The 19785-nt window shown below is 32.7% G+C and overlaps 1 protein-coding gene and 1 long non-coding RNA gene across 2 annotated transcripts; both read left to right on the top strand.

Annotated features, from left to right (window-relative positions):
* Positions 1 to 7850: 7850 nt before the first annotated feature.
* LOC123663901 lies at positions 7851 to 10919 on the top strand. The gene is made up of 2 exons (XR_006744718.1): positions 7851 to 8021; positions 10755 to 10919. It is a non-coding gene; the product is annotated as an uncharacterized LOC123663901 (long non-coding RNA).
* Positions 10920 to 13158: 2239 nt separating this feature from the next.
* LOC123663900 (UDP-glucosyltransferase 2-like) lies at positions 13159 to 15233 on the top strand. Its single transcript, XM_045598545.1, has 5 exons — positions 13159 to 13219; positions 13332 to 13551; positions 14210 to 14429; positions 14529 to 14748; positions 14948 to 15233. Exons 1-5 carry the CDS (start codon positions 13188 to 13190, stop codon positions 15216 to 15218), a joined length of 963 nt encoding a protein of 320 aa, XP_045454501.1. The 5' UTR covers positions 13159 to 13187; the 3' UTR covers positions 15219 to 15233.
* The last annotated feature ends 4552 nt before the right edge of the window (positions 15234 to 19785 follow it).

Genomic DNA, 19785 nt, shown 5'->3' on the forward strand with positions numbered 1-19785 from the left:
TTTGGTCAGATATCCAACGGCGATCGACCAATGTGGTGATGTTAAAGTGTTTTAACCGATCCTCATAGGAATGCAGTTCTCTTATTTTTCCTTGGTGAACCGCAAGGTAGAAAAGAAATCTCTTCTGTATACACTCAATTCGACCAATATGACAATGGTAGTGCGGGTTCCAAACACTAGAACAATATTCTAAGATGGAACGAACTAGGGCATTATAGGTGCATTTTAGAGCAGATATACTTTTAAAGTTCTTACAGTTTCTCCATATAAACCCTAGCATCTTAAAGGACCTGGAGACTATAGAATCAATGTGAGCAGTGAAGGATAACTTTTTATCTAGTATTACTCCTAAATCCCGAATTTGATCGACTACGTCTAAATAATCATTTTGGACATGGTATTTTGTTAAAATAGGTTTGCGTTGTTTAGTGAATGTAATATGCTTGCACTTTTGAATATTAAGGGGTAATTTATTATTTAATGTCCAGTCAGAAATACGACTCAAGTCCTCTTGAAGCAAATCAGCGTCAGATGCACATTTAATCGTTTTAAAAATTTTAAGATCATCCGCGAATAAAGAGAAATTTGAGTGGCGAATTTCATTTGCCAAATCGTTTATAAATAACAAGAAAAGAATAGGACCTAAATGTGAGCCCTGTGGAACACCAGATGTTATTTCAAATTCCTTAGATTCATAGCCACAAACCACAACTTTTTGGAACCTAGGTGACAGATATGATGAAAACCATTTTAGTAAGTTTCCATGGATGCCCCCATGGCTTAATTTGTTCAGAAGTAAAGAATGGTCTACCCTATCAAAAGCCTTACTAATATCAGCGTAAATGGCATCAATTTGTTCACCTCTGTCGATGGCTTCTGTAACTTCAGTCACGTATGTGGCGAGATTAGTCATCGTGGACATTTTATCACGAAACCCATGTTGTTCCGACACTAATATAGGTTTAAGATGATTGGTTAAAATTGGACACACAACTGACTCTAACAACTTACCGAAAATGGGTAAAAGTGAAATAGGCCTGTAGTTTTGAATATTATTAGCATCCCCACCTTTCGGGATTGGAGAGACATTAGCTTTCTTCCATGTTAAAGGAAAAATTCCACTGTAGAGGGATTTGTTAAAAATAATGCTTAGGGGCCGGGAAAGACTTGACGCACAGTTTACAACAAAAATAGCCGGAATATGATCCGGGCCAGAGCTTTTATTTTTATTTATTTTTTTTATTAATTATGAATAGAATAGTTCTTCATCAAGTATAGTTCACCAATTTGTGTTCCATATTTTTCTAATGTCTCTCTCAAAAAAACCTGTTGCTTGTGAACCAATTAAAAGTTTGATTAGATGCATGACGAATTTACTAATTTATAAGAGACTGTTGGTATCTGTTAAGCTCTCTTGTTCAACTGAAACATAAATAAAGAAAAAAAATTGAAAAAAAAATGTTCTCATTCCTATAGTAGATTGAGTACCTTATAATGCGTGCCGTCTCAAGCAGTACTGCCTTTTGCATCTGCCCCTTGATCCAGCAGCTAATCGGGAATTTTTTAAGATGTAGGCCAAAGCTCTTCTCTGATAAATTATTGACCGACACAACGATAGAAATAAATATTCCTTCCTATTGTTGAGTCTACATTCCACATGCAGTCTCATGGGCAAGTTCTTAATATTCTTTTTAATTTTTTCTGCCTGAGATTATCATCATGTAGAAGTATGATATCAAAATAATTATCCAGTTACTATTCGATATATAAGTAATATATACACACACACACACACACACACATATATATATATATATATATATATATATATATATATATATATATATATATATATCAGTATAGTATACTAGCTGTGACCGCGGCTTCGCCCGCGTTGAAATTAGTGTGTCACAAAGTTTTCCCGGCAAACTTCCAGTGAAACTCTCATCAAAATCAGCTTAACCTTCCTCTTGCCAGTAGTGGAGCCCTCTCTCCAATGGTGAAACCGAATGAAAATTCGTTCAGTAGATTTTAAGCGAATCGATCACATACACTTTTCCGACTACATCCGCGTGGTTATGAAAATATGCATTACTATTAAGATGTTTAACGCAATTTTTTTTTAGTTCAGTCAATTGAAATGCTTATTACACTGAGTAACTTTTTAAAAGGCGCAATTTAGTATAATTTAATAGTTGTTCTTATAAAACCTCTCTATACACCACATTCTTAGTTTTATTTTCAGGTTGCAGTATAAATAACCTATCGACGAACTTATAGCTGCTGTATATGTTTCATACATGCTACGTATGTTTCATACGTTTTAACAATGCTATTAAAGTGGGGTTTTTTCCAGATTTGCTAAAATGTAGTAAAGTTTTACCACTTTTTAAAAAGGGAAGTCGAAGTGATCCCATTAATTATAGACCCATTTCAATCCTACCGTCCTTATGTAAAACATTTGAAAAAATTATGCTAAATCAACTTCTTTTCCATGTTAAAGTTAATGGAATTTTTCACAGTGAACAATATGGTTTCACTAGAGGTCGCTCTACGACAGATGCTGGTGTGGCACTTCTCAAACATATATATGATGACGCCTGGGAGAGATCACAAAATGCTATTGGTATATTTTGTGACCTATCAAAGGCATTCGATTGCGTGGACGACGGGATCTTATTAAGTAAACTTGAGTATTACGGCGTCAATGGTAGAGCTCTTAATCTAATTGCTAGAATTCAACACGTATCAATAAACGGAACGAAGTCTTCTGGATCTGTGCTAAAAATTGGCGTTCCACAGGGGTCGATTCTGGGTCCATTTCTTTTTTTAATATTTATAAATGATCTGCCATTTTATGTTAAATATATTTGTGATATAGTCCTATTTGCAGATGACACTTCTCTAATATTTAAAGTTGATAGGAAAAAGTAAATTATGACGACGTGAACGCTTCTTTGTCGCGAATTCAAGATTGGTTTAAAATAAACAACTTGGTTTTGAACGCCAAAAAAACCAAGTGCGTTGTGTTTTCGTTACCTAATGTTAAGCATCCAAATTATAATATAAATAACGAGAGGCTTCTAATTTTGTACTAAAACACAGTTTATATATTATTTTCAAAAGAGTAACCGCGGAGTTTCTTGCCGATTCTTCTCTGCAGAATCTACATCCCGAATCGGTGGTAGCTTCACTTTTACAAAAATAATAATTTATTTTTAAAGTTTTAATTTGTAAAATGACGATTCGAAAGTGCTCTTGGGGCCTATTTGAATAAAGCTATTTTTGATTTTTGATTTTTTATTTCATACAAACTATCAATCCCAAGTAAACCCCCTTAGCGGTGGAATATCGCAATATCTCTCTACTTTACTACTATAATCTACTAACTATAATCTACCTCCCTGCCAAATTTCATCTTTATCCATCCTAGATGGATGGACGCTCCAGCAGTTTTTGGGTTCTCGTGATGAGTGAGTCAGTGACCTTTCTCTTTTATATGTATAGATTACGATGCATTATTTGGATATCTTCTCACCACCTATAGAGCATAATTTTAAATTTCAAGTCTCTTAATTCAAAAAACATAGGACTTTCATACAAACTTCCAACCCCTGTTTTATCCCCTTCGGGGTCGAATTTCATGAAATCCGTTCTTAGCGGATGTCTACGCCCCATAAAGAACCTACCTGCCAAATTTCAAGTTTGTAGGTGGTATAGTTTCGGAGATTTCGTGATGAGTGTCTGACCTTTCGCTTTTATATATAGATATAGATATAGATATAGATTAGTATATTAAGATTCTAAGACTATATTCTATTATATATATAATAGAATATAGTAAACACATCGTATTTTTTTACGTTTATATTATGACCTATTTAACATAATTATATATCTTTATCATACATTATTTGTTATTCAATTCATTATACGTATTCAATGATCATTATTGTGTAATGAAATAAAAATAATTAATTACTCATAAACAAGGACGATAGATAATACTAATTATAAGAAATAATTAAAAGTAACTTTATACATATACTAACTGTTGCGCGTGGTTTGGCTCGCGTAAAAATTAATTATTTTTACAAAGAACTGCTAAGTAAGTATTTAATTTTTATAGGTGTTAAAAATACATTTATGATGGTTCGTCTTTCAGTAGCTAGAACTACCAGACTGCGTGAAGAGCCCACTCGATCAGGCTTCATAAAAAATTCGTTCGAAAAACAGTCTTCCATTAGTCCTAAAGCAATATCATCCAAAATTTTCACTCACACTAGAAAATTACCTTATTTAATATGCAATCAAAAGCCGTAAAATAAGATTCGAAGTTCTCATATGACGGACAAATTTTTAAGAATACTAGCTGACCTGGCGAACTTCGTATCACCTTATTTTTTTCTGAAATATAATAATAACATAATATATCAAAATAAAATATAGCCTATCTTTTAAGTTGGATCAAACTGCACACGGTGTGCAAATTTGACTAAAATCGGTTAAGTAGTTTAGGAGTCCATTGAGGACAAACATTGTGACACGAGATTTATATATATTAAGATAGTAGATTACTTATTTACTTACTTATTTTTAATCGGTACCTATCGAGGTCAAAGAATAAAGGTGAATGTTTACAATTTCAAAAACTAGTCTAAAAATAATAGATAATACAAAAACCCTTTTTTGTTACATTGTTGACATTTTTTGTTAGTGCTATATTTGTAAATAAATTTTTAATTTATATTCAGGTTTGGGTCATTATTTAAGTTTTGCAATTTTTTAATGAAGATTTAATAGAATCAGTTCATACTACCTGCTGGCTATTTCATTCCTTGTTATAAACATAATTATAATCCAGAAGTCATACGTATCACCAGGCCAATTAAAATGGAACCAGTGAAGGAGTCTATCTCTGCTATGTCAGATATGTTCATTAATACTATGAACTAAAAAATGACTGACAATCTTGACTCGACTGACTGACTGACTGACAATGGAACTAGTTCTAGAGAGACCTACAGAAAGTGAATTCCAACTCTCCAGCATCTACAACATCTTTGATTCTCACTCATCTTTGGTCCTCTGTATACACTGCCCTTAGCGAATTGCAATGTCAGGTCAATTTTATGGAGAGGGAGTTTGACCACCATGAGATGCAAAGGAGACGCAAAAGGCTGATGCTGCATGGCCTTCCCGAGGAGAAATATGAGGACACATCAGCAAGAGTCATAACCATTGTTGCGGACCACCTCAACCTAACCAATTTCTCAAGCAACAGTATTAATTAAGTCATCAAACCGGCTGGGTCGACCTTTAGATAAAAAATCTCAACCCATTGTGATAAAATTTACTGATAATGTTGTTCGCGATAAAGTTTTTTCTTTGACCTCAATAAGCTCAATAAGCATTTCACTTCATATGTCACTTTGGAAAGAGTGAAGATCCGATACTCTTGGTCATCTTTCTGCTGTTGGAACTACGGACCCGTCGTCAACTTTTATTTATTTATTTAACAATTTATGTACACTAGGAAAGCAAAAGGAAATAGCTCTTATAAACAATGCTGGTACAAAGGCACTACTTATCCACTACTTTTACTTTCTTTTAATTATCTGTGATGTTTAAAAGAACATATTAGCTGTTAGTTCTAATGTGCTGGGCTTCGATAACGTCAGCCGTAATATAAAAAGGTTCGAATTTATTAATGATACTCACGAAAGATCTCTCCGCTCTGATGATAACCTCATCCTAAAGATTCCTCGACCTCGACATTCATCCTAAAGATTCGAAGCCTGTCGTCTCTGGAATTCTTTGCTGCTGTCTATAAGACGAGCTCAAACATTGGAATCATTTAAGGTTAACCAAGGCAATGTACTTGTCATCATAATATTTATTTTTTAACCGACTTCCAAAAAAGGAGGAGGTTCTCAATTCGACTGTATTTTTTTTTTATGTATGTTACATCACAACTTTTGACCGTGTGGACCGATTTCGACAATTTTTTTTTAATCAAAGGTGCCAATTGGTTCCATTTAAATTTATTTGAGATCTAACAACTACTTTTCGAGTTATATCTAATAATGCGTTTTTACTTGACGCTTTTTTCGTCGACCTGCGTTGTATTATACGACATAACTTTTTACTGGATGTACCGATTTTGATAATTCTTTTTTTGTTGGAAAGAAAATATCCCTAGTTTAGTACCATAATAAGAAAACCAGGATCTGATGATGGGATCCCAGAGAAATCAGGAGAATCTCTTGAAAATCCGCAATAACTTTTTACTGGGTGTACCGATTTTGATAATTCTTTTTTTTTGTTAAAAAGGAAATATCCCTAGTTTAGTACTACGATAAGGAAACCAGGATCTGATGATGGGATCCCAGAGAAATCGAGGGAAACTCTTGAAAATCCGCAATAACTTTTTACTGGGTGTACCGATTTTGATAATTCTTTTTTTGTTAGAAAGGAGATATCCCTAGTTTAGTACTACGATAAGGAAACCAGGATCTGATGATGGGATCCCAGAGAAATCGAGGGAAACTCTTGAAAATCCGCAATAACTTTTTACTGGGTGTACCGATTTTGATAATTCTTTTTTTGTTGGAAAGAAGATATCCCTAGTTTAGTAACATGATAAGGAAACCAGGATCTGATGATGGAATTCCAGAGAAATCGAGGGAACTTCTTGAAAATCCGCAATAACTTTTTACTGGGTGTACCGATTTTAATAATTTTTAATTTAATCGAAAGCTGATGTTTATCATGGTTTTACATATAAATTTTATCGAGGTCTGATAACTACTTTTTGAGTAATCTTTGATAACGCGTAGTTACTTGACAATTTTTTTGTCGATCTACGTTGTATTACTCGTCGATGTAATTGAAGTCGGTTTTTTTTCGTTTGCGAGCAAACACAATCATTTATTATTTTATCAATTTCTTTTTTCTCTCTGTGTATGTTTCTTTTTCTTTTGTTATTAAATTATTATTTGTTTATGTAGGTATTGTATTTCTATGTATATGTGTATGTATGAATACATATAACATGTATTTATGTTTATGTCTGACAGTGCATATTTTGTGCTCCTATACCCACTAACAATTCTTGTCCTCTGCCAAAAGGTTGCCTGGAAGTAATCGCTGCTTTAGCGATAAGGCCGTCTGTTGCAACTAATGCAACTTTATTATTTTAGTTTACTTAATCAAATTTTTGTTACTTTTTGTGTTTGTGTGCAAAAAAGTGTAAATAAATAAATAGACGTCCCTTGTGAATTCACTCGGATACTTATTTATGCTTGTTACTTTGGTTGACATATAATCATTCTTATTTTTGTATACCAACGCCAAATAAAGATGTTATTTAACATAAAAATACTTTTACTTATCACTTAACTCATGGTGTTAACGTTTTTAAGCAAAAATATATTTTTACACTTACTAATTGTTAGGGAGTAATCTATACAAATAAATAAAATTGGAGTGTCCGTTTGTAATATTAAAATAACCGCTTTTACTAAAATAGCATTTTTTACCATTTTTGTCTGTCTGTCTGTTTGTTCCGGCTAATTTCTGAAACACTGGATCGATTTTGATGGGACTTTCACTGTCAATAAGGAATAACTTTATTTTAGAAATTTTTTATTTTATAACTCTGCAAACTGAACAATAATTTTTTTGTTAAATTCCACGCGAATGAAGTCGCGGGCACAGCTAGTTTTTGTTAATTCTCATTTTTATAACCTTAGACCTTTTAGACTTATATTCACGACTTTTTCAAGTAGAAATGAAGTCAAGGCTAACCGCGCGTTTATATAAGTACTGTTTGTATAATATTCCATTTAGCTTTATCATCGCATTCGGTTAGGACGATGTTAGTGAAATATTTGCCAATTTTAATATTACTGAAATGTTGTTCCGCGTACAAAATCCTTTACGTATCAGCGATACCGAGTGTAAGTCATGGGATTCTGACGGAGGGCTTTGTAAGACACCTGTTGGAAGCGGGACATGAGGTAAGTTTATGTAAAGTTTTACTTATTTTTTTTATACCATCAATGTGGTCAAAAACCGTTAAGTCCTAAGGATGTTAAGTGGATAGTGAGGTCACAGATAAATAGCACTGTTCTCAAGCAGTGTTGTGTTTCTGTGGTGAAGAAGGTATATCGAGCTCCGAGGGAGGGTAGGGTTGGAAACGCGCTTGTTTGGTGTTGCAAGCATCCATCCGGTATCCGTTTACCATCAGTCCGACCGTAAGGTTATTTGCCACTTTTGTTGCTTAAAAAATATTAATAAATTCAAAAAAAGAACTACAATCATAATAGAAGTTTTTAAGGTTATCAAATTAATTTACTTATGGAGAGATTTAAACGAATGTAAATATTTAAAAAAAAAACTTAGTTTCAAAGAATGCAGTATTAATGTTATATGTATTTTCGCTATGTAAACTCGTTAGCAAATTTAATACAATAACAAATTAAAAAAAAAACCTATTTTTAATAGCATAAAATGTAAAATTAATATTATCTATACAAATAAATAAAACTGAGAGTGTCTGTTTGTAATATTAAAATAACCGCTTTTTACTAAATGCATATGCATGTATGTATATACGGTACATATATCAAAATAACATTTTTTTACAATTTTTGTTTGTTTGTCTGTCTGTCTGTCTGACTGTTTGTTCCGGCTAATCTCAGTCAATCAATAAATAATGAAACGGCTGGATCGATTTTGACAGAACTTTCTCAGGCCGATAGCTGATGTAATATGGAGTAACTTAGGCTACTTTTATTTTAGAAATTTATTTACTTTATAACTCTGCGAACTGATCAATTTGTTTTGTTAAATTCCACGCGGACGAAGTCGCGGGCACAGCTAGTATACATATAAAAATGTGATGTAGTATTATAGTAGTATTTTACTATTTCAATAATATAAAAATAATCATTACAATATAACTTATATTAAGAGTATAGGAAGAGAACAAAAACATATAAAACCAAGTTTGAACGTATGTACGACAATTACATAAATGTAGTTGTTAGAATAATTATAGAATGAATCGTGGAAAATACTGATGTCACTGCAATTAATATAATTGTATATAATTTATTATAAAACGGACCAGCGGATAAAAAATACTCATATTTATTTTATCGGACAGAGAACAAATAAACAAATACATTTTTTAACCCACCTATCTGCGTTTTAGTTTATTAGCTAACCTGGCGAAATTCGTATCGCCTTATTTTTTTTTTCTTAGGTACGTTAATTACAAATATCAAAATAAAATATAGTCTATCTTTCGAGTTGGGTCAAACTACACACGCTGTGCAAATTTGATTAAAATCGGTTAAGTAGTTTAGGAGTTGCTTAAACATACTGGGCATGTAAAATGTATGACTTTCTAGATTTAAAATATTTTCTTTAAAAGAACTATAAAATTTTATATCAGTTGGCGTTTTGCAAAAATGTAAAATTGTTCAGGTCATTTTTTCTTGTTGTAATAAATATGTTTTTTCATAATATAAATTAATTTGCCTTTTCCATTTGTGAGAATAATACAGCAAAAAATTTTAAACCTAACAATACCATTATATACCCGGTATTAAGGAGTCCATCGCGGACAAAAAACGTGACGCGTAATTTATATACATATTGTCATATATATCGTTGTATCGTTATATAAAATATTTTCACAATTGTCCAAAGAAAAAGTAGGTGTAGGTACATAACAAATAGTGCAAGGAAATGCCCTTAACTGGTAAATATATAAATGGATAAACTACTCACTGTAATAAAAAAAGAAAATACAAAAAAAAAAAAACGTTAAAACGTGCGATATTATCGCTATAAGCAATCTCTACCAGACAACTTACTATAAACGGGTAGTAGCAGTAAGCAGCTTACTATAAATACGTAGTGCATTGATACGAGTATAACACTGCAACAATAACGTAGTTTCGTCTTTAGTTGAATTTTATAGTCAACTTACTAATTTTCTATAGTCAACTTACTCAATTTTCCATAGTCAACTTACTCAATTTTCCATAGTCAACTTACTCAATTTTCCATAGTCAACTTACTCAATTTTCCATTTAAAGTTACAATATAAACAAGCATATAAGAAGGTAAGTATTGATATGTTGATGCTCTTTAGCATGTCCGGGCCGTTTACTTCGGCCGTGTTTAGGCGCGTGATATTTGCACGTGGCGCACGCTCCACTACATCTGAGCAGTGGCAGCAGAGCAAGTGGTTCTCGCTTTATTTTGCTATCATCCGTACATCTAAAAGGTTGACGTCCAACATAATATTTTTTTACCTGATTTTTTTAAATATAATAGTATTCAAAAAGGAGTTCAAATGATATTTCATTTATAGGCTTTTATGTTTATAGGTCGATGTGTATTCTGTATAAAAGTGTGCATTTTATAGCATATTAATGCTTTGTTATAAAAAGTATAGAGAGAGGGGCTTAAGAGTAAGCGTTTACCGTATTTTTCATTTTAGAGAGTAAAGCACAACTGGATGCATGCAATAAGAATGCCAAAATATTCCAGGCATAACTGACAATAATTAATTAACGGCTTAAGAACAATCGTAATCTTAATGAAACAGTATCAAAATATATGGATATTCGATTTTTACTTCAACTGTTGAGTGCAACAGCGAGTTAAATATTAATTGTTCAATTACTTTAATATTATTATTATTATATAATATTATTTATTATTTATTATTTCAGGTTACCAACCTGTCACCGTTCACAGTAAATCATACCTCAGGAAATCTTCGAAACATAGACATTTCTGAAAACAGGAAATTTATTGAAATGAGTACTGATTTTCTTTTTTTATTTTATAATATTTATAATTTTCAAGTAAAATAATAAGACTTTTTAATTATATATGCGACATATTTGGTTTTTGTTATACTTTTTTTTTAACTTTTTAAAAAGTATTTTTTTTTCATTTACTTTGATATTGGTGCGTCGACCTCGTGTATTATTATTCGTTTTTCTCGTGTATTTTATATTTTTATCTATAAAAATAAATAAAATTGGAGTGTCTTTTTATAGTATTAAAATAGCCGCTTTTTACTAAATGCATATGGATGTATACACGGTACATATACCAAATGAACATTTTATAAAAATGTTGTCTATCTGTCTGTTTGTTCCGGATAATCTCTTAAACGGCTTGACGGGACTTTCACTGGCAAATAGCTGATGTAATAAGGAGTAACTTTACTACTTTTATTTTAGAAATTCATTTATTTTATAACTCTGCAAAATGAACAATAACTTTTGCTAAATTCCACGTGAACGAAATCGCGGGCACAGCTAGTTTTACACAAAAATGCATTCGTTAATCGAGGTGATTGACCGATTGTGCTTATTTTAAACGTTTTACGTTTCTTGTTACTGGGCAGATATAACCCGTGACTTCGTTTTGTTTGCTAAATATACAACAGTTATATATATATATATATATATATATATATATATATATATATATATATATATATAAAGAGATGTACGGTGAACTTAATACCGCAGTACTTATCTACACTAATATTATAAAGCTGAAAAGTTTGCTTAATCGCACTAATCTCAGGAAGGTCTGGTTCGAATCGAAAAATTCTTGTTCTGTTGGATAGCCCATTTACCTAGGAAAGCTATATTCTATGTTTTCCCTAAAATTAGCGCGTATGAAACCGCGGGCCAGATCTAGTCGTGGATATGAGTAGATCGATTTTTAAAGTTTTACATAGGTACTTTAATACTGCTTTCAAGCAGTGTTGTGTTCCTGTGGTTAGTAAGATGACCTTGTTGTGAAACGCTCCTGGGAGGACTGGGGGTAGGGTTGGCAACGCGCTTGCACTGCTTCTGGTGTTTTAGGCATTTACAGGCTACGGTATTCGCTGCCCATCAGGTAAGCCGTAAGCTTGTTTGAAGACTTAATAGTATGGAAAAAGAATTTATTTGACAATTTTTCAGGGGTTTTTAACGTTGACGTAATAATGGAGAGAAAAGTAGATTCCCAAGATCAGGTTTTATTCATATCTATGACAGACCAACTATGGAAGGATACATTTCAACTAGACGTAGTGCAAAAGCTAGCGAACGATCCAAACGAAAAGTTTGACGTTATAATAGCCGAGTGGTTGTACAGCGACCTGATTTCTGGGTAACGTTTTGTAATAACAATACGAAATTTTTGTACAAGAAATTATTATTGTCAATTGTAAATGATTATCCATATTTTCATTAACTACATTTAATGATTAAAGGTTAGTCCGCCATGCTGTTCCATTGCAGGTTGGCGGATATATTCCTACGATTGCTAGATATTTACGATAACAACCGTGACTGACAGCTTAACGTGCTCTCCGAGGCACAGTAAGGAGACCCCACAAGGACAGACATCCAAACCGGAAGAGAAGAATTTGTACAAATATAAATATTAATTTAACTGAGGTAGGGCACAGCAGTAATTTCCTGCTCAAAATATGGAGCAGCCCGACTGGGGTAGTACCTCGACCTTACAGAAGATCACAGCAAAATAATACTGTTTTCAAGCAGTATTGTGTTCCTGTTGGTGAGTAAGGTGACCAGAGCTCCTGGGGGATTGGGGATTGGGTCGGCAACGCGCTGGCAATGCTTCTGGTGTTGCAGGTGTCTATAAGCTACGGTAATCGCTTACCATCAGGTTAGCCGTACGCTTGTTTGCCGACCTAGTAACATAAAAAAAAAAAAAACTATCCCGAGCGGGAATAGGACCTGCAAAACAATATTAATATTCACACAGTTTTGCACTTCTATTTCTATGTCATATTAAGAATAAAATTAATTTTAATGAAACCAAATAGTAATATAAATAGATTTTGTGAAATTTAAAAGAATTCGTAGTTTGTAAAAATATTTTGTTCGAGTTACCTCGAAATATATGCATCTATCTTATATTTTAAAAAGCTTATTTGAATATTCAAAGTTTTAAAAAGAATTTTTTACCTAAGGTTGGCTTCAGTCTTCAACTGTCCTCTCATCTGGTCATCTACAATGGACCCCCACAGTTTAGTGTTATCACTTATACATGAAAACTTGAACCCAGCTTACACCATTCACCATACTTCCGTAGACTACTCATTCACTTTTTTGGACAGAATATATCAGCTAATGAGTATGTGCCGAGTATGGTATTATAAATGGTAAGAACTCACATATTTTATTTAGGTAAACAAACATCGCCAATATATATATCTAATATTATCCAATTTTTCACTTTCGATAATATTTTTTTCTTAAGTTTTCTATTTTTAGGGTCAACGCAGATACAGAAAGTGAAATTTTTAAGCAATTGTATGGATCAATTGTTGCAAAAAAAGGTAGAATATTACCTGATTATGACGATGTGAGGTACAATGGATCACTTATGCTCGGCAATTCTCATATAATTACAGGCGACAATATAGCTTTGCCTCAAAATTATAAACACGTAGGTGGTTATCACATCAAAGATACAGTCGAACCCTTACCACAGGTATATTTGTATTTTAAATCCTAGCTTTTTTTAGACAACTAGGTCGGCAAAGAAGCTTACGGCTCACCTGATGGTAAGCGATTACCGTAGCTTATGTACGCTTGTAATATCAGAAGTTTCGTGAAGGTGTTGCCGACCCTAACTCCAATCCTTCCCAGAGGCTTTGGCCCTGAGCCTGACTTGACCTTTGCTGTATCATTTAGTTGTGATCTTCTGTAAGGTAGAGGTATTCCTTCAGTAGTTCGACGCGTTAGCGCAGCGGTAATAGCACTGGCTGTTAGGCTGGCGGTCGCGGGTTCGATTCCCGCTCACGACAGATTTATATCGACCATATAAATGGACCCCCAACACGGGAGAAACTCCTACTGGGGGATCCGTTGAGTGTGAAGCGTTTGTTATTAATTCCTTCCGTTGAGGTGCTTTAGATTTTAAGCAGGATTTTTCTTGCTTTACTCAATATTCTAGCTTCATTTTCTATACTTCATTGTCTTAATTTTTGAATTAAAATCAAACAGATTTGTTGGTAAGAATACTGTCTGTAAATTTACGACTGTTTAACTCAATTGGGTACGTCAAAAATACATAAATAAAAAACGATTTTAATCGACTTTTGTTTCGTATTCTGTAGCTTTTAATTATATACATCGATTTTTTTTAGCATTTAAAGGAAATCTTTGACAATTCGTCAAATGGTGTAATATACTTCAGTTTAGGTAGCAACCTTAAAAGCAGTGCTCTACCTGAATCCATTAAAAGAGAACTAATCAATATGTTCAGTGAGTTGAAAGAAACTGTAATATGGAAATTTGAGAAATTCATGCCAGATCTACCAAAAAATGTCCATATAATTAAATGGGTATCTCAACAAAGTGTTTTAGGTAATAGTAGTCTCATTAACTTTTTCTTGCAAGATTTCTGGTAGTAAATTATTTAGAATATATTTACTGACCTAAAATTAATACGGATCTTTGTTTTAGCTCATCCAAATTGTAAGCTTTTCATCACCCACGGAGGCTTACTTTCGAAACTGGAAGCATTGCATGCGGGGAAGCCAATCATTGGTGTACCGTTTTTCGCTGACCAATATATTAATGTTAACAGAGCAGTAGCAAAAGGTTTTGGAAAAAGAGTAAATTTTGGTACAAACATAGCTCATGATTTAAGAATTGCTATAAAAGAAATATTAGAGAATCAAAGGTAAACGTTTTATGTCGTACTACTCAATTTACTATATTTGTTTGACTTAGATGGTATTGCTGATTTTACAAAGCTGATTACCAGAATACTCTTGTTTAATAATATAAATAATAAGGCCCACCAAATAAGGATCTTTAATGTTACTACAACCAAAAATTTTTATAGTTAACACTGATTTAAAAAATTCCCAATATTTTAGCTATCAGCAGCGTGCAAAAGAGCTATCTAAAATTTTCCACGACCGCACCTTACCTCCAGGGAAGGAGCTGGTGTACTGGATTGAACATGTGATAAGAACTAATGGTGCTCCACATATGCGCTCCACAGCCCTGAACTTCAGATGGTATCAGAAACTGTACCTAGATCTACTATTCGTCATAGTAATAGTAATATTATTGTTATTTATTGTAAGTAAACATGTGACTGCTATGGTTCGTAAAGAATTTCGCTCAAAACAGAAGACAAAATAAATTTTATGAGAATTATTGTTGTTACGTTTTTTTTTTAAATAGAGTTCAGGTAACTTGTACGAACGAGTCGTATTAACACTTTCTGTTTTGATAATTGCTATAATTTGATCGTAAAAACAAACGTAAAATAGTCGCCTCTTATGACACCCATGAGAAGAGAGGGGGTGGCTATATTCTTTAATGCCGTAGCCACAGGTTTCACTCTTGTGCTATCAGAAATAGATGTTATATATTTGATTTCTTCCACTACATCTATAGTATCTGAACGAATTGCTTCTATAATCAATCTTTTAGTGCCTAATAATCGTAATAGTCAAGCAATTGAACATATAAAATAACGAGTATTTTTTAAACTCTTACTAAATATTTGTACTCATTATTGTTTTATTAAAATTGAAAAATAATTACGTAAAATCTCACGTTTTAATACACTTATATTTTAATTTGTTTAACAAATATACTGAATTATAAACTGTGTAAATAATTTTTGAGCCGACACGATTGTTTATTTTTTTTTAAACAAAGCCGATGAAATCAAATCGAAAAAATATCGATATATCGAAATATCGATATTTTTTCGATATATCAAACTCCGATATTGCTATATTTCAAAATATCGATATATCGAAAATCCGATATTTAAAAAAAAATATCAACAGCCCTACCTTCAGTATGGCTTTTTATCCCTTTTACCAAAGATAGAGTCTCCATCTGTTATTGGCCCCAGAACTTGGAAGTCTAAATATTTCTGAATATTTTAATTTATCTCCAATATTTTTCGCCGTGGCAATATTATTGAGGCCCATCGTTCGTTAGTCGGCCATATTTGAATTTTGAATTACTCCTCGTTTTTCTGACCTACCCCACCCCAGCCTACAAAATAATGATACTTGTAATAAAAAATATACTAATCGATAGATTTTCAATAGCTCAATTCAACTACGTTGTCATTTTAAATGCTCACCTTAATAATGCTCCCGCACACATACAATTAAGTTGGCCGAACGCCGTTACGACTAATCGCAGAGTACCGCACATCTTCTCCAAGTAAGTTGTCTAACTAATTAATTGGATACCGATCGTATCAGAATCGAAATTCACTTCCGATCGACGTACAATTAAAAAGTTGTCCAACTGTTCATTAGCACGGGCACCTTATACAAGCTTGCTTACTATCCAACTTAGTTTGTCAGTCGCACGCCAAGATGGAAGACGACTACACGCGTGCGCGTGATTTCCCTACGCCCGGATCTTCGTCGACGGGTACGACGTCTGCGTCCCGATCAGATGTTGCAAACGAGAAAGTAGAAGAACTTATAGATGAACCAAATTAAAAAAAAAATAGCATGTTTTAGAAATAAAAAAGGACATGGGTTTCAAAAGCCCGTGGATATACAATTAAATTATTTCTTTAACGGCTATAGCGAGTCGGAAAGGTGTGTCCTGTTTGATTATTGCTGGCCCAATTAGATATACGAGTTCATCAAGAGACGAAATACTCATTCTGTAGTATGAAAAAAATTTATGTGGATAACATCTGAGTTTAGAATGCAATGTACGATGCTTCCCATATCTATTACTTACTACTATCTAATAATAATATTATTACTATCTAATCTATAACTTAATATAGGTGCACCCAAATTTTTTTGTATTTGTTTTCGAAACAAAAACTTTACCCTCTTTTTCGCATTTGTTATTATTATTTTATTTGTACTTTTGAAGGTGTGAACGACGTTTTGAATAACGATAGCGCCTGGAGCCGTGAAAGTTCTTCTTCTTCTTCTTGTCTTCTTCTTCGTCTTCTTCTTCTTCTTCTTCTTCTTCTTCTCCTTCTTCTTCTTCGTCTTCTTCTTCTTCTTCTTCGTGTTCTTCGTCTTCTTCGTTTTCTTCTTCTTCGTCTTCTTCTTCTTCGTCTTCTTCGTCTTCTTCGTCTTCTTCTTCTTCTTCCTAAAATTTTTGAAAATCCCTAATATTTTTGAAAATATAGTATAACCTATGTCACTTAAGGATAGTGTAGCTTCTCAACGGTGAAATAATTTTTTGAATCGGTCCAGTAGTTTCGGAGCCTATTCAATGCTAACAAACAAACAATCAAATCTTTACTCTTTATAATCGTTTATTTTACATGAAGATGTTTGATTTGTAGTATATAATAAATTAAGTCTATTTTTATAATAACATCTTACCTTTGTATCACTTTAAAAACCATATTTCTCTAACCGAGTACTTGAATTTATCGATAATGCATATCGACAGTTGTTACAACCATGGCTGTAAGCAACTTGTCAGTGTAGTTGCGGCGTGTCATTATACTGTAATGACACAAAATGTATCTATGTGTGTGTGAAAAATGTAAGTGTGACTTTAAATTAGTATGTGTGAGTTTCGTAGTGACAGACGATTATTTTTGTGTGGGAATTAGATAAAGTGTGCATGTGTGTAATTTCCCCCCGCAAAAAATGACAGACAGTTTTGTATCGGTAACAAACGCAATGGCTACTCCCCTCCGTGTTGCTCTATGATTCAGTACAATATATCGGTTTAAAAAATCGATTCATTTGGTCGATTATTCCGTAGTAACTAATACTTAATCTGTTTCTGACTTTCTGTTTGTTCGGTGTTCGTTGTGATTTTAATTTTATTGTGTTATTTTCTACGTTTTGGTTTAGTAAATTAGTAACAATTGCAATTTTTGTTCTTTATAAAATCATAATGATAGTAATTTAAACATAAGCAGGCAGCTTGTCTTATTATGTATCTGCAAAATAAACATTCATACTGCAAAATAATTATTTGGTCAGCAGGATTGACATTCATATTTAAATTTTGGTTAGCAATAAAAATAGATTGCGTTTTTTTTTCAAAATCAACTGTTCGTTAAAAGTGGGTGGGATGATTATAAAAATAAAGCTATGTATATGACACTATCCCAATATAAATAAAAATAGGGATCCCTTTCTTTCGAATTTTTTTTGTTCTAATTTAATTTCACATTAAGGCATTTTTTGGCCTACTATTTCAGTAGGCATTATTATCTTTAAGGCTTATATTACCAGCACAAAATTAAATTTTTGCTTAGTCTCTTGAGTGCTTACCAAAATTTAAATTAACATGAGTCACTCATTGCTTATATTCGGCTGTACAAAAAAAAAAAAACTATATACTGTTCAGAGACAATAAAAATTGCAAACTGATTTGGAAATATTTGCTGACTATATGTTGCTTGCTGCCCAACTACTAGCTAACCAATAATATTTTTTTGCTAACAAAGATACAAATACCTTGCAAACAGTTTAAATCACCTTAATAAAATAGACGTAATAATTAACTCTTTTTATTCCTTTCATTGCATTTAGAATTCGTTATTATGTATCTTTAGTATCACTTTTATGTATAAAGATATTATTAATATAAAAAATTTTCAGGACCTTTACATCGCTTTCCCAAATGGGAATATCCTCATACAGAGAAGTTTAACCAATAGAAATCTGTACTTGACAATACAATTCAAGAAAAAGGAAACAATTGTATTTACAATTCCATTCGTATATGCCACAAACATTTCGAGAAGTACTACAAATCATCAAGCAGATGATTGACGAGGAATACTTTCCCAAATTTAAATTTAATAAGCATAATAACTTGTGAGAGACATAGAGTTGATTTGGTTGATTTTATTTGCAATCTTTGTATTAAGGTGATTTATACAGTTGGTGCCTGGGATTAAATCGATTATTAAATGGAAAATTTTCAAATTTTGATAGGAATGACCATGGAAAAAATAAGCATCCTATTATTATAATAAAAGACGAAAATAAACAACAGTATTAATATAGAAATAAAATTGTATGTGCACGCCATCTGTTGGTAGGAGAGGGAGGTACATCAATTTAATTTCTGAGTGGCGTATGTCAGACATGTCAGTCGATTTGACTTGTGTCGTCAAACACTTATACTATTATACTTATATACTCTTTGTCGTCAAAGAGTAATTCTCTGTAACCTCATGTGTGTCGTGGATTTTTTATTTAAACAGTACTTATTATTTTAATGTTTGATAAACTATTGTTGTTATTTTTAAACATTTAAAAATATGGTTATGGCGGCTGCATCTGGCGCAAGTTGGTTGTAGTTTCATGTCCATATTGTTTTTCCTGTGAATATCTGCTGTGTTAATGCGTTGAGTTGAGTCGAGCCATGTGCTCCTCCGCTTTGCTTGCTGAATATCATTTGGTTTGGAAATTGTGGTGATCAGTGTGTGATAGGGACGTTTTTAGTGTATAGTGTTGAACACTTTTTCAAATTACTGAAATATGCCGAGACGTTGCGCTTTTGGTTGTGAACCTAGCGGTAAGTACCTATAATTTTGTTGCAAGATATTTCTCTTTCGCATTTGCACCGTTAGTTAGATTTATATTAATATAGATTTTTGTCAAATATATTCATGAGAGGAAAGCAAAGACTAAGCTAATTTTGTACTATTTAGCTGTTTTCGCCATGTTAAGCTTTATTTGATTTGCAAATAAATAAAGGCTAGTATCTTAACTCTTATCTTAACTTTCTT

The sequence above is a fragment of the Melitaea cinxia genome, chromosome 21 (assembly GCF_905220565.1).
Source record: "Melitaea cinxia chromosome 21, ilMelCinx1.1, whole genome shotgun sequence".
NCBI lineage: Eukaryota > Metazoa > Arthropoda > Insecta > Lepidoptera > Nymphalidae > Melitaea > Melitaea cinxia.